The sequence below is a fragment of the Camellia sinensis genome, chromosome 4 (genome assembly GCF_055761805.1).
Source record: "Camellia sinensis isolate YWXY chromosome 4, ASM5576180v1, whole genome shotgun sequence".
Taxonomy (NCBI): domain Eukaryota; kingdom Viridiplantae; phylum Streptophyta; class Magnoliopsida; order Ericales; family Theaceae; genus Camellia; species Camellia sinensis.
This window is the reverse complement of record NC_138964.1, coordinates 9,305,843-9,320,582: the sequence shown is the minus strand read 5'-3', so window position 1 is coordinate 9,320,582 and position 14,740 is coordinate 9,305,843. Positions and strand designations below refer to the sequence as shown.

General features: G+C 34.7%; 1 protein-coding gene across 1 annotated transcript; it reads left to right on the top strand.

Annotated features, from left to right (window-relative positions):
- The first annotated feature begins 1,759 nt into the window (after window positions 1-1,759).
- Window positions 1,760-2,301, top strand: LOC114319196 (uncharacterized). Its single transcript, XM_028266206.2, has 2 exons — window positions 1,760-1,873; window positions 2,017-2,301. The coding sequence occupies exons 1-2, from the start codon at window positions 1,760-1,762 to the stop codon at window positions 2,299-2,301; spliced, it is 399 nt and encodes a 132-aa protein (XP_028122007.2).
- Window positions 2,302-14,740: the final 12,439 nt, after the last annotated feature.

Below are 14,740 nucleotides of genomic sequence, written 5' to 3'. Positions count from 1 at the left end.
TGAACAAAATATTCACGCCTTACTTAGATCAATTTGTGGTAGTTTTCATAGATGATATTTTGGTGTATTTCAAGTCTGAATGAGACCATGAACAACATTTGAGGATAGTACTTCAAACTTTGAGAGGAAACCAACTGTATGCTAAGGCTAGTAAATGTGAGTTCTAGATGGAGGAAGTAAAGTTTTTGGGTCACATGGTATCTAAAAAGCGAATATAAGTAGACCCAACTAAAGTAGAAGCAGTGACAGAATGGAAGCAACCTAAAAACACATTTGAGATTCGTAGTTTCTTAGGATTGGCCGGTTACTATCGAAGATTCATTCAAGACTTCTCAAAATTGGCCAAACCAATGACACATTTGACTCAAAAGGGGGTAAAGTTTGAATGGAACGAGTCTTGTGAAAATTCATTCCAAGAACTAAAGAAAAGATTGACGAGTTCCCCTATTCTCATAGTGCCAGAATGTGACGTTGGGAACAACGTGTATTGTGATGCTTCCAAAGAAGGTCTAGGGTGCGTATTGATGCAAAATGGCAAAGTGTATGCATATGGATCAAGGCAATTAAAGAACCATAAGAAGGATTATCCCACCCATGACTTGGAATTAGCAGCTATAGTTCACGCACTCAAAATTTGGAGACACTACTTGTGTGGTGAAAAGTTTGAGATATTCACTGATCACAAAAGCTTGAAGTATCTGTTCATCCAAAAGGATCTGAACATGCGTCGGAGACGTTGGATGGAGTATCTCGAGGATTACCAATTTACCCTTTCCTATCATCCTAGCAAGGCTAACGTGGTAGTAGATGGGCTAACTCGCAAGAATAGGGGGATTGTTGCTAGTTTAACACTTAGAGAATGGAATATGGTTGGAACGCTCAATGAATTTGGGGTGCAAATGGGGGTTCAAGATGAAAAGGCTTACCTTGGTGCTCAGATTGCTACGCCTAGAATTTGAGCGAGATATTGGAATCACAAAAGTACGATCAAGAGGCAGCATTCATCAAGGCTCACATGGAATCTAGTGAAACCATGCCTGGTTGGGAAATTCACATTGATAGGAGTTTGACATATCAAGGTCAAATGTTCGTGCCAGACAACTCACTAAGGGAAAAGGTACTCAAGGAATTCCACCATTCAGCATTCACAGTACATCCGGGAGGTACTAAGATGTACCAAGACTTAAAACGCCAATATTTGTGGGGCGGAATGAAAAAAGATGTAGCGAAGTTTGTGTCTCAGTGCCTGACATGTCAACAAGTAAAGGCTAAACATCAAAGACCGGCAGGAACACTTCAACCCTTACCAATCTTAGAGTGGAAATGGAAATGCATAACCATGGATTTCATGACGGGTTTGCCTCGATCGCCACAGGGACATGACGGTATGTAGATAGTGATAGATCGACTAACTAAGACAGCCCGATTCTTACCTGTCAGGTCATCAGATATATTGAATTCACTCAGTAGATTGTTCATCAAAGAAGTGATTAAGTTACACGGAGTACCAATTAGCATCGTGTCTGATCATGATCCTCAATTCACTTCTCAATTTTGGTAGGGCATACAAAAGGCAATGGGAATGAACCTATGCTTTAGCATGGTATTTCACCTACAAACCGATGGGCAGTTTGAAAGGACGATACAAACCTTAGAAGACATGCTTCGAGTTGGTGTGATGGACTTTAAGGATAGTTGGGAGAAACACTTACCACTAGTCGAATTCTCTTACAATAACAGTTTTCACGCAAGTATTGGTATGGCGCCGTATGAAGCTTTGTACGGATGGCCTTGTCGGTCACTAATATGTTGGACAGAAGTCGAAGAAGCACCTCTTTTAGGATCAGAGTTGGTTCAAGAAACTACCGAGAAGGTGAAATTAATTAGACAAAGACTTGAGATAGCTCATAGTAGGCAGGAAAGCTATGCAGATCAAAGGAGAAGACCTTTAGCATTTCAAGTTAGAGATCATGTGTTTTTGAAAATACAACCTTGTTGAGGAGTTGTTCGTTTCAGAAAGAAAGGAAAGTTCTTACCTCGCTTCATTGGGCCTTTCGAAATTTTGGACAAAATAGGAGAAGTGGCGTATCATTGGCTCTACCACCTCAACTGGCTGGAGTACATAATGTTTTCCATGTCTCTATGCTACGGAAATACGAGCCACACCCTTCTCATATCATCAATTGGGAGGAAATTAATCTTGATGAAGATGTGACATTTGAAGAAAAGCCTGTTAAAATTTTGGATCGTCGCGAGAAGAAATTACGAGGTAAAACTATACTGTTGATTCGAGTTCTCTAGAGACATCATGGGACAGAAGAGTTAACGTGGGAACGAGAAGATATGATACGTGCCAATTATCCTCAGCTTTTCGAGTCGAAAGGTACAAATTAATTTCGAGGACGAAATTTTTTTTTAGGATGGTAGATTGTGAAAACCCGCATTTAATTATTCAAAAAAAAATTTAATTAATTAATTAATTAATTAATTTTATCCAGAGTTTATTTGAAATATATATTAATGTAAAAGTTAGTTTTAAATTAACCCAATTCAATCACTAACAAAGACATTATTAAGAATAATAATTTTGTGAGTGTTCAATATTTGTTGTTTATAAATTATTTTAATAAGGATTCAACATGATAATTATTCTTATTAAATAGCTTAGTTAAAAATATCAATATATCAAAATTTAAGAAACCCACACAAATAAACAAATATACAAAAAAAAAAAAAAAATCGACAGATTTCAAGTGGCAACATTGCCACTTGGTTGCATGCATGGTGGTATAGAATATAGCCTTTGGAAATTGAAGATTTGATTACATAGAATGAAGAGAGAGAGAGAGAGAGAGAGAGAGAAGGGGGGGTGCTCAGCAATGCATTGTATATATATACATGCATGCTTGCATTTGGTGAAGGAGGGATGAAAAGGACAACTGCGAAAAAAAAAAAAAAAAAAAAAAAAAAAATCTGTCAAGTTGAATAGGAGGATAAGAGGAGGAGGAGATTAAGAAGGATATATATTTTCTACCATTTCATCGTTCCATTTCAATCCTACAACTAAGTAAGAAAACGCTTTCAACCCTCTCATTTTTTTTAAATGTTGAAATTTTCAGATTATATTTATATGATAAAATGACTAAACTTGTAAATAGAATTTTATTTATAGTTGTATGTAAATTTATGATTTGTATATCAAATATTTGAAGATATTGGTAGTCTTAAAATCATGATAATATTGTGGAATTTGGACTTGCATGTGTAGTTTATACCATTAAAAAGATTTTTGAAGATTTTATTTGGCCCTTAAATCTGTCAGAAAATTTGTATGAATTTTTAGACAATTTTATACTCAAAATTTGAAGATTATTTCTTCTACAAAGTTGTTGGGAATGATATCTAGTTCATCTAAAAATTTTTGCAACAATTATTGAGCTTTGTACGAATTTATACAAATTTTTAATTAAATCTGAAACTGTAAGACAGATTTTACTATATGTTTGAAAATTTATTAAAAATTCTATATTAAGCCAAATTTGGTAATTTCTAACTAAAAGATGAAATTTGGAAATCTAGTTTCATAATAAATGTTTAGATTATGGAGCTGATCTATGAATTTAAGTATGGAATTAATTTAAGAAAATGTGATAAATCTGTGTCATAAAATTTTTGAGAATTTTACAGAATCATTTATAACTTATTTTTGGGAAATTCTTTCTGAAAAATGACCTAAACATATTTATTAAATATGCTATATATTTACACAAATTTTAGAATTTTATAAATAATTTATTTATAATTTTTATTACCTAAGGTACATCCTGAAAATTTCTGGGCAGGTTCAAGATTATTACTTCAATTAATTATTTGGATAAAAAAAATTAATTATTGTGTTGGTCTAACTCATTAAATATTGTAAATTAGTAATCTATGTATGGGTGTATTGTGGTTTATTTAATATTGTGGTAGTCTAATCTTGTAATTAAAAATCCATGCATGTATGTGATTATGGTTTATTTTCTTTATATCTAAATTATTATTTCATACAATGGTTTAAATAAATTGTTTATTTAAATTTTGTACAATTATTTATTATTGTGCGACATGTGTAATATTTTATGTTGGGAATTTTAATGAGTTGGTATAACGTTATTTGTAATTAAACATTGGAATTATTTGTGATTAATATCAAAACTAACTGAAATGATTAACGGCATATACAAAGTTAACAATTGACGGTTAATACCAGTTGTTCAGGGTGAGTCTTGATTTTAAAGAGTGTACGAAATTAAGGATTGACGGTTAATACCGGTTATTCAAGGTGAGCCCTGGTTTTGAGAATTCTCACGTAAATTATGTCGCGAAACCCTAAGATAGCAAGAGACTTATTTGAACCCTTTTCGGTGTTCGGTTTTGGAATAAGGGTGGATGTGCAGGTGGCACACAGGGAGGTAACATACCCCTGGCAGACCGTTTCCTTGGGGCAGACCACGGATGCCACTACTTGGATATGCAACTCCGGACGTGGGCATCCCTGGTAGTTACGGTTGGTAACACTTGAATATTTGACCAAGGAAGGGTTTCAAATTAACCGTTGTCATGCTTAGTGGTTGGTAAATTAAATCTCTTTGGTGAGATTTCGAGTGTCACCTAATTTATTAGAATTATATAAATTATTTTAATGGTTGTAATTTATGTTTTCAATTATATTGTTATCCCATGTTTATAATTTCATTATTTTTCTCTTAAAAAGAATGGTAGGTTGGTTATGTTTTCTTACTGTGTTGCAAAACTCATGGCATATATTTTTGTTGCCCCAGCGTTTTATGCTAGGTTTTGGCGAGGAAATAATTGAAGTTGAAATGGAGTTGACGCTAACGTAGAGCATTGGCTAACTTGAAACCTTGATTAGAGCGGAATATATTTTATTGTTTTATATAATAGCAATTAAGGACTTTATAATTTCATTTGATGTTGTATTTGGATAATTTTAAGTTTTTATTTATTGTTATTTGAATCTTTGGTTATGTACGAGAGTTGGAATGTCCAATTATGATGTCAACTTTTTGATTTAATAAGTTATTTTGTTTATTTAATTTCCCTTGATGTTCCAAAAATTTGGGGCGTCTCAATTTGATATCAGAGCTCTAGGTTAGAATACCTAGGGACAGTGGGAAGAGGTTTAACCTCAATTGAGGAGTAGTGTCATGTGTTAGAAGGAATAGAATTATGTGACTCATAGTTTATGTGAGCTTTATGCTAATCTAACTCTCATGTTGATCAAAACATTTTTACAAAAAAATAAAATAAATAAAGGCAAGGAATTAGGGGCATAGTCGAGTCGGAGATTTTATCTTCTCCACCGCTTGAGTCATGAGTTCATTGGCAACTCTTTGGCTAGATCATAAGTTCGTCAGCCGACTTTTTGGTCGGCCCATCAGTTTCAATTTGAACCCATCAGGACAAACTGCAGAATCGTTTAGGCTCAATGGTTGTGTTTTAGAGTCATTTTTTTTTACGTTTTATTAATACTAGTCAGAGTATATAAGTGTGTTTGGATTTCTTTGTTTCTTTTTTTTTCGTTAAGTCATTTTTTGATTCAGGTCAGTATGGAATCAATGTCCAGTTCAGAGTTCACAATTCAATCATTCTCCAAATTCAAATAAAATTGTTTTCAAGCTCAAAGTGATATGCCAGTCACGCCATTGATGTGCAAAAAAAAAAAGGAAACTGATTTTATAAAGTCAAGGGATGACATCCCCGATTACAGAGGAAAAAAACAAACAAACAAACAAACAAAGACAAGCCCAGGAAAAAAAAACAGAAAACAAATACAAAAAGAGAAAAAAAGAAACAAAAAGGATCTTCTTGTTTTCTGGTGACGGCCACACGTTGACTTCACTTACTCAGCTCCTCCGCCGAGCTCTTCCTCTTTTTGTTGTCGACCCTTGAAGGCCCTACCTCAGTGCTTACAAGACCACCGAGAGGGTTGACTCCCTATTGGCCGTCAAAAGCAAAGTACGAAGGTGCTCTAAATCGGGCCATGATGGTGGCCTTCCGTTTCAACTCTTTGTTCTTCGCCTCCACCGCGCAAATCTCTACTCGCGCATCTTTGTACATGTGTTGTAGTAAAGAGAGTTGGGAGTTCAACTGTTGTACGTCACTTGTCTTATTCTGCATCCAGTGAGACAACTTGGAGACCGCAGTCATTGTCTCCATGCAGGACTTCAGCGTATAATGGTTGGCCTCAATGTCAGATTGAGCTGCCATTATTTGCTCGATGATAGCATAGGAAAGTTAAGAGGAGTAAACGTAGGAGCAGGGGCACTCGCTCCAAAAGAGCTTATAGGATTATTTAGGTCCGGAAAGAGAGTGAGAGGAGGAGACAAGGCCATGTGTTAGAGGTGAGAGGTGTAAAAGAAAGGCGTTGCAGAGAAATGGCAGGGAACAGACTGAGTTTTGGCAGCCTTTCTCCTCCACTCAGTCTCTCTATTCTGTCTCTCGAGGAAAAAGAAGACGGAAGAGAAAAAGGAGACAGAAGAGAGTGATAAAGAAGAAGGAGATGGAAGAGAATGAGGAAGAAGAAGGAGAAGTGAGTGATTAAGAAGAAGACGGAAGATACTGATTAAGAAGAAGACGGAAGAGAAGAAGACAAAGAAGAAAAGAGAGCCGAGACAATCAGTAATCGAGGAGGTCTGCTTTTGTCGGCCAGCCGACACAAAAGCAAGGCCGCGTGTCAAACTATCTTTAAATTGTGAACATCCAAAAACTATGTATATATTCCAAACCATCAAAAAACTATATTTCTAGGCATCAAAAACTATCATTAAGTTCAAAACTGTCCAAAACATTCAAAATGATTCAAAAAAAAAAAATCCTTAAGTTCTAAACCATCCAAAAACTATCCTTAAAATTCAAAACAGCTACTGAGGGGCCTTTTGTCTTATTACTAGCCATGTCGAAATATCATCCCCTCAAGGGGCATCCAAAGGAACAAGAAGGGGCTTAGCTCAGCACCCACTTTGGAAAACCTAGTAGCTTGACTTGGAAGTCTCACAATCTGCGAGAATGAGTACAAGAAAGACAAATAGAAACACCATATTTATTAAATGAAATTTAGCAAGTGTTAGAGCTGAAAAACCTTTCTTCTATAGATCATAAGGTATTATGAAAATGAATCAGAAAGAGTAGAGGAAGAAATTTCAGGAACCGGTGGGCGGGCCCAAGTTAAGATATTTCACCATTAAAAAGCCCGAGTTTTTGTTCTTCTTTTGATGTTGGTGCCATCCTTAACAAATTATATATTCAATCTAAACCATTTGCGTATTTTTGTTAAGTAAGACCAATAGAAAAAAATATATATATTTTTGTTATTAAACTCAAAGAAAAATGGAATTTTATACATTTCGTGTACTACTACATTGAATTTAATGGTTAGAATACTACTTTTCCATCACATGACTTTCTAAAGTATATCCTTTTAATCAAAAGATTATGGCTAATTTTTTATTTCTAGTTAAGGTTTACTTTACATCACATGACTTTCTAAAGTTTTATCTTTTTAATGTCACCTTCTAAATAAAGTGGCTTAGCCTTCTATACTAGTCCAATTAAAAAGTCAAAATTATGAATCATCAAGACCAAAAACAAGTGTAAAAAGGATCAATCACTCCACAAAATGGAATAGTTGTCCCAGCATGAGGATCTGCTAGCGATATGTAATTCTTCACCTGTCTCAAACAAGAAAAATAAGAGGCCACAAAATTAAGTTTCATATGTAGACTAGAAGTCAGTTCCATGCCAAGAAAATAAAGGGTGCCAGAAGAAAGCAATAAATTGCAACAAAGATAAGGTAATTATTAGAATATGTATAAGAACTCCTCTATTCTGGAGGTGGGTGTCAAGTAATTGTTGAACCTGACATTTTTTTAAAAAAATTATAGAGTCGAATTATGGAGAAACTGAGTTAGTGCCTCAACCAAGCCAACTATACAGAATTTGTAAAGTTCTTATTTATATTGTGGTTTGATTGGTTTCTTAACCAACAATTTTGAAATAATTTTAACAACATGGAAGAAATTATAATGTACCTCCAATATCGTTTCAATTTTGTTGATTCACATTTTTTCAAGTAAAAATATAGAAGTGGAACTTCTTTAACCTGATTACATACATGAGAGCCAACCTATTAACTAGAGGTAGACCCTTACACCAAAGATACTTTCATCACTAAAATGTTCCGTTTTTTCAGTGCTTATTATCCAATATTTGTGATGGTAATGTTTGTGTAATCCAAGAATGTGATGTCATCCCCAACATTACAACAAACCGATCAATGTTTATCCTGTAACAATACCTCAAGTGTCACCAACATAGTGATGAACACATCCACACTTAAATTAGATTTTGGATACCTTTCTCTGAAACAAAAAAAATAAAGAACAGAATTGGGAAGAGAACAGAGTTTGAAATGTTTTTTGGTAATTTGTTATTGTTAACACATAAACATCATGCAGATTTTCCATTATTTATAGTGAAATTAGCACAATTAATTTCATTATTTTAAATAACTTCACATTACATCACAAATATAATAAAATAAGTAGTGGGGAATACATGTTTGCACACATAAACTATCTATATTTCAGTTTAAATAGCTAAATGTTCACACGCGTATACATACACACAGAGACACATATACAGAGAGACGGGGAGAGTGTGGGTGTGGAGGACAACATTTGATTAAAAAGTGAGAAATCATATTGAAAATGCATAGACAAGCAGCTCAACAATGATGAGAATAAAAAGGATTTGCAAATAAATATTGTGCCAAAGCTTTTAATGAGTTAGCCTTACTAGGGGTCCTTCATCACAAAACTCAACAACCCCTTGCCCAACCATATTTCCCTGGAAAATGTAACAATAGAGTAAAATGCTCACCAATATTTACAAATCAGCAAAATGGGAAGCACAACCCAATGCAATCCCCACTATTTCATCAACCCTAGATCACATCTTCCACACATGGGAGCACAATATTAACACATTTAATGATCTGATTTATTTATATATAAAAATAAAAAATAAAAAAAAATTGCGTTCTAACTCTGATTTACAAAACACAAATCTAGTATCAACATTCCCACCCAAAACCCTCATTCACAATGAAACACTATATTTATACAATTCCACTAATAATAATCATAATCATAAATATATATATATATATATATATATACAAACATATCTTATGAATGACATACAAAAGGGGAATTAAAAAAAAAAATCAAGAAGAGAACTCACAAGAAGTTTGAAGATTCAAAAGAGACAAACTTCAATGTGGATTTTGAGTGAGTAACAATAGTGATTTTGGAGCTGGAAACCGAATTAGGGCTAATGAATCAAAAAGAGTAGAGGAGAACGAGAGAGAAGATTATTTGAAATTTGTAATTAAGGAATGAGGGGTTTTAGGTGTAACACCTGCCTTCTTAATTGACTGTTACTTCTGTGGCTTACCTTAATTATGTGTTTACATGTGACTTATATGCTTATATGTGTGTGTTAATTGTGTGCCATGTGCTATTTGACTTATGTTTTGATTGACAGACATGTTAGTATGTGTCTGAATATCGGGAGGAAATTGAGTTTGGAGGACCAAGGGAAAACATAGGCATCAAATCCGCCACAAGATGAACATTTATATATATATATATACCCATATATGCATCAATTGATGGTAAGGTTGTAAGTCAAAACATAAACAAAAGAGGGATTACATTCCCATCATTAACAGATACACAAAAATGAAAACCATTCATGACACATGATTGAATCCCAAAAAGGTGATCTCTGGGCCACCCAAAAACCTTAGTACATGACTGATAGGAACCTCGTAGGAAGGCACAAAAGCTAGCTTGACAAAACTGATGCAAGGTCGACGTTATTACTTCCCTTCTTGCACTGGATCACCTACATATATATATATACAAGAATGAGCTAGAGTTTAGTGAATAATAATAGTGTAAAGAGGTTATAAATGATGTCCTTATAGTAAGTCAAATTGATTAATTATAACAGTAACAGAAAATCAGAATCATATGCTTAACGGATACATATTTCATACAGAAAGCATAGTAATTATACATGGTACATCTAATAGCAGAACAGTACGAACAATCATGAAGACCAGAAAATCAGAATCATATGCTTAACGGATACATATTTTATACAGAAAGCATAGTAGTTATATGTGGTACATCCAATAGCAAAATAGTACAGACGGTCATGAAAATCAAACAGATGTATATGATGGTTATCAATATAGTAAACAGAAGTTCCAAGAATTGGAACTGACAGTGTGCGGTATAACTTGTGCTTTGATACTACGCTGTCACTACCCAAACCCGTCCCTATAAGTTTAACATCGTAACCAGCCAGTAATCTGAGATTACCAAAGACCTTCCTGTACAAATCAAATTATCGGGGCTAGTGGAAGCTAATGCAAAAGAAAATAAATATCCAACGAGCTGTGAAGACTTAAATGAAACAAAATGAACGTTACATCAATCGATGGCAAGGTTGTATGTCAAAACATAAACAAAAAAGGGATTACATTCCCATCATCAACAGATACACAAAAATAAAAACCATTCATGACACATGATTGAATCCCAAAAGGGTGATCTCCAGGCTACCCAAAAGCCTTAGTAGATGAATGATAGGAACCTCGCAAGGAGGCACAAAAGCTAGCTTGACAAAACTGATGCAAGGTCGACGTTACTACTTCTTTTTCACAAATAATACTGGAGCACCCCATAGTGATGTACTTGGCCTGATAAAGTTTTTGTCTATTTGCTCTTGCAATTGGGTTTTCAACTCCTTCAATTCAATGGTTGACATTTAGTACGGTGTTTTAGAAATTGGCTGTGCACTTGGGACTATCTCAATCATAAACTCAATTTCTCTGTCAATCAAATTTCATAGCAAATCATCTGGAAAAACATCTGGGAAATCTCTAACTATAGAGATGCTATCCACATTGGGTTTAGCAACAGTTGGCACATTTAACACAGAGTATAAATCCCCGACAACCTTTATTAATTTACTTATTCGCTTTCATGGAAGAAATTAAGTATGGGGGAGGTACAACACCAACTCCAATAAATGTAAATTCAGGTAATTCAAGTAGTCGGAACACAACTTGTTTAATCAAACAGTCAATAGTAGCACAATATTTTGATAACTAGTCCATCCCCAAGATTACGTCAAAATGAGCTATATTTAAAGGCAACAAATCAACATATAAAATCATGTCCCCAACGGTAATCTCACATGCAGGATACATATACGTACAGATCATAGACCCTCCAATTGAAGATGTTATAGCTAATAGATAATTCATTGGTTCTAAGGGTCTAGTTAATTTTGGAGCAAAAGTATAGAACACAAAGGAGTGCGTAGACCCCGAGTCAATCAAAACATAAGCATGTTGGGTACAGATAGGGAGTATACCCGACACAACCGTCTCTGTATTCTGCACATCCCTCGATACAAGAGCAAAAACCCTGCCTTGCTTTAAAGTTTCATTCCCTGTAGTTGCTTTCGAATTAGACCTTGGTGTTGAAACTGATGCGGCTAAACTTGCCATGGGTCGACTTGTGCTTTGGGACCCTAGTGGGCAATCTTTAATCATATGGCCTGTTTTCCCGCACCGAAAATATGCTACAGAAATTCTACAGCAAGCTCCTTTATGCCTTTTCCCACATTCCAAGGCAGATGGGTGTATCATTTCCTTGGCTGGAGCTATTTGATGATCCCGTATTCTGTCTCTTGTTCTGTGAATTGTTTGAGTTGTTCTGGCCCTTCTTAAAGTTGAATCCCTATCTTTTACCCTTCCACTCGATCACCAGTGTCTTTATTTGGTTTAGTGCAGCAATATTCGCCTCAGCCATCAAGGCTCTATCTAGGACATCAACATATTGATGAATGGGGATCCAAGCCGAGGCCAGACTTTACCTTGGACGAGAATGTGTTGAAATTCCAAGGAAGATTATGTGTGCCAAATAATTATGAATTGAAGAAGCGAGTTAAGCAAGAAGCTCACAAGTCAAAATTTTCCATCCATCCAGGGAATACAAAAATGTACCAAGACTTGAGGAAAAATTACTGGTGGCTAGGAATGAAAAGAGAAATTGTTGAGTTTGTGTCTAAGTGTTTACAGTGCCAACAAGTCAAAGCGAAACATCAACGACCCGTGGGATTACTGCAACCATTACCAATACCAGAATACAAATGGGAACATATCACAATGGATTTCGTTGTTGGACTATCTCGCTCCAATAGAGGTATGGATTCAATTTGGGTAATTGTTGATCGCTTGACAAAATCTGCTCATTTCTTACCTATCAAAACAATTTATAATGTGGATAAGTTACCTACACTGTATATCAATGAAATTGTGAGATTGCATGGAGTGTCTGTGTCAATTGTTTCTGATAGGGATTCCAAAATTTACTTCGAGGTTTTGGCAAAGTTTGCAAAAGGCGTTAGGGACTGAATTGACATTGAGCAGTGCATACCATCCGCAAACAGATGGCCAATCAGAAAGGACAATATAGACGCTGAAAAATATGTTATGTATGTGTGTACTGAACTTTCAAGGAAATTGAGAGGCTTATCTACCTTTAGTTGAATTTGCATATAACAACAGCTTTCATTCAAGCATTGGCATGGCACCATACGAGGCTTTATATGGCAGAAAATGTCGGTCACCGATTTGTTGGGCTGAGGTTGGAGATAGACCTTTGTTGGGAACCGAAATTGTACAAGAAACAACAGAAACTCATTCTTGGATATATGTTTGTAGGTGATCTAGTGCAGGAGAGGACATAGTAGAGTCGACTTTGTATCAATTTTGTCAAGTTAGCTTTTGTGCCTCCCTGCGAGGTTCCTATCAGTCATGTGCTAAGGCTTTTGGGTGGCCCGGAGATCACTCTTTTGGGATTCAATCATGTGTCATGAATGGTTTTCATTTTTGTGTATCTGTTGATGATGGGAATGTAATCTCTCTTTTGTTTATGTTTTGACATACAACCTTGCCATCGATTGATGTATATATGGGTAAATATATATATATATATATATATGTATATGTTCATTTTGTTTAATTTATGTCTTCACAGCTTGTTGGACGTTTATTTTCTTCTGTATTAGCTTCTGCTAGCCCTGATAATTTGATTTGTACAGGAAGGCCTTTGGTAATCTCAGATTACTAGCCGATTACAATGCTAAATCTATAGGGACGGGTTTGGGTCGGAACATTAAGGTTTCTCTCTCTTCGCCACTCACCCAAATCAAACCTAAAAATCAATTCTACAATCTTCCTGTGTGGAACAAGGGTTTGATTCGGCTGATTTGGAATCATCAGACTTTTCATCATCAGAGAGAAAGAAAGAGATCGAAACCCTTTCCCATTGGAACCAATTTTTGAACCCTTTCTCTTCTCTCCCTCTTCCCAGTTTTGCTAGAACAATTTTCTAGGATCCTTTGTGATTAGAGACCATTATAAGCCAAAGAGGCAGCATTTTAATAAAAAAAAAAAAAACTCTAATCATCATGTTTGTTTTCAGTTTTTTGAAAACACTTTTCAGAAAATTCTAGTTTTTTATTTTTCATATATATATTTTTTGTTTTTACTGAATTTTTTTAATATTTTAAGCAATTGTTTTAATTTTTAGACACACCTAACATAAATACAATTAAAAAGTATAATTTTCCTAAAAAAAATCACTAAATACCAAAAACACAAAAAAAAAAATGAAAATTCAATATATTTTTCGTATTTTTATGTATTTATTAATTTTTTAAAATATTTTTTTCACAAATATTTTACTTTTTAGATACATCTTAAGTAAGATGCATCTAAAAAAGTAAACAAAAAATTTTAATTTTAAAAACAAAAAACTCAATTTTTAGAAAACTGAATTTAAAAAACTGAAACCAAACAAATTATATTTTTTTGTTGGTAATTGGCGCTAAATTATTTTATTTTGGTGCCTATTTTTTTCGGTCATACCATTCACGACATAAATTGTATGCCGTGAAAAGTGACATATGTTTAACGGCCGACTTTTTGTGCACCGTGAAAAGTGTAATTTTTAACGACTGACTTTTTGTGCGCCGTGAAATGTTCAATATTTTTAACAGTTGGTGCACGCATGTCGTGTATAGTTGATGTATTAACGGCATGCCATATGCACGTTATAGAAAGTTTTATTATTTACGGCTAACATTCCAAGCTGTAAGAAAATCATCGTTATTAGCATCCACGACGTACGCAATAGGCACGTCGTGGTTGGGAAATTATTTACGACATGCAAAAAAAGCAAATCGTAAAAGTGAGACACCATGGCTTGCATTTATTATATGTCGTTGATGTGAAGCCGTAAAAATCCAGTTTTGTTGTAGTGACTTTTTATACATCATATTCCACATCTTTTTACTTGCCGTCGGAGCTCCGAAAGTTGGCTAAAAATAAGATTTTTTTCTTTTCAGACAAAATTTTCATATTCAAACCAACATATTTAAACACTTATATCTCCCTCGTTGTAACTCCATTTCGCCTCATTTTTGTGTCGTTGGATTCAGCTCATGGCCTAGTTTTCATATCATTCTTCATAAGCCTTGTTTCACATCTTTTTACTTGTCGTCGGAGCTCCGAAAGTTGGCCAAAAATAAG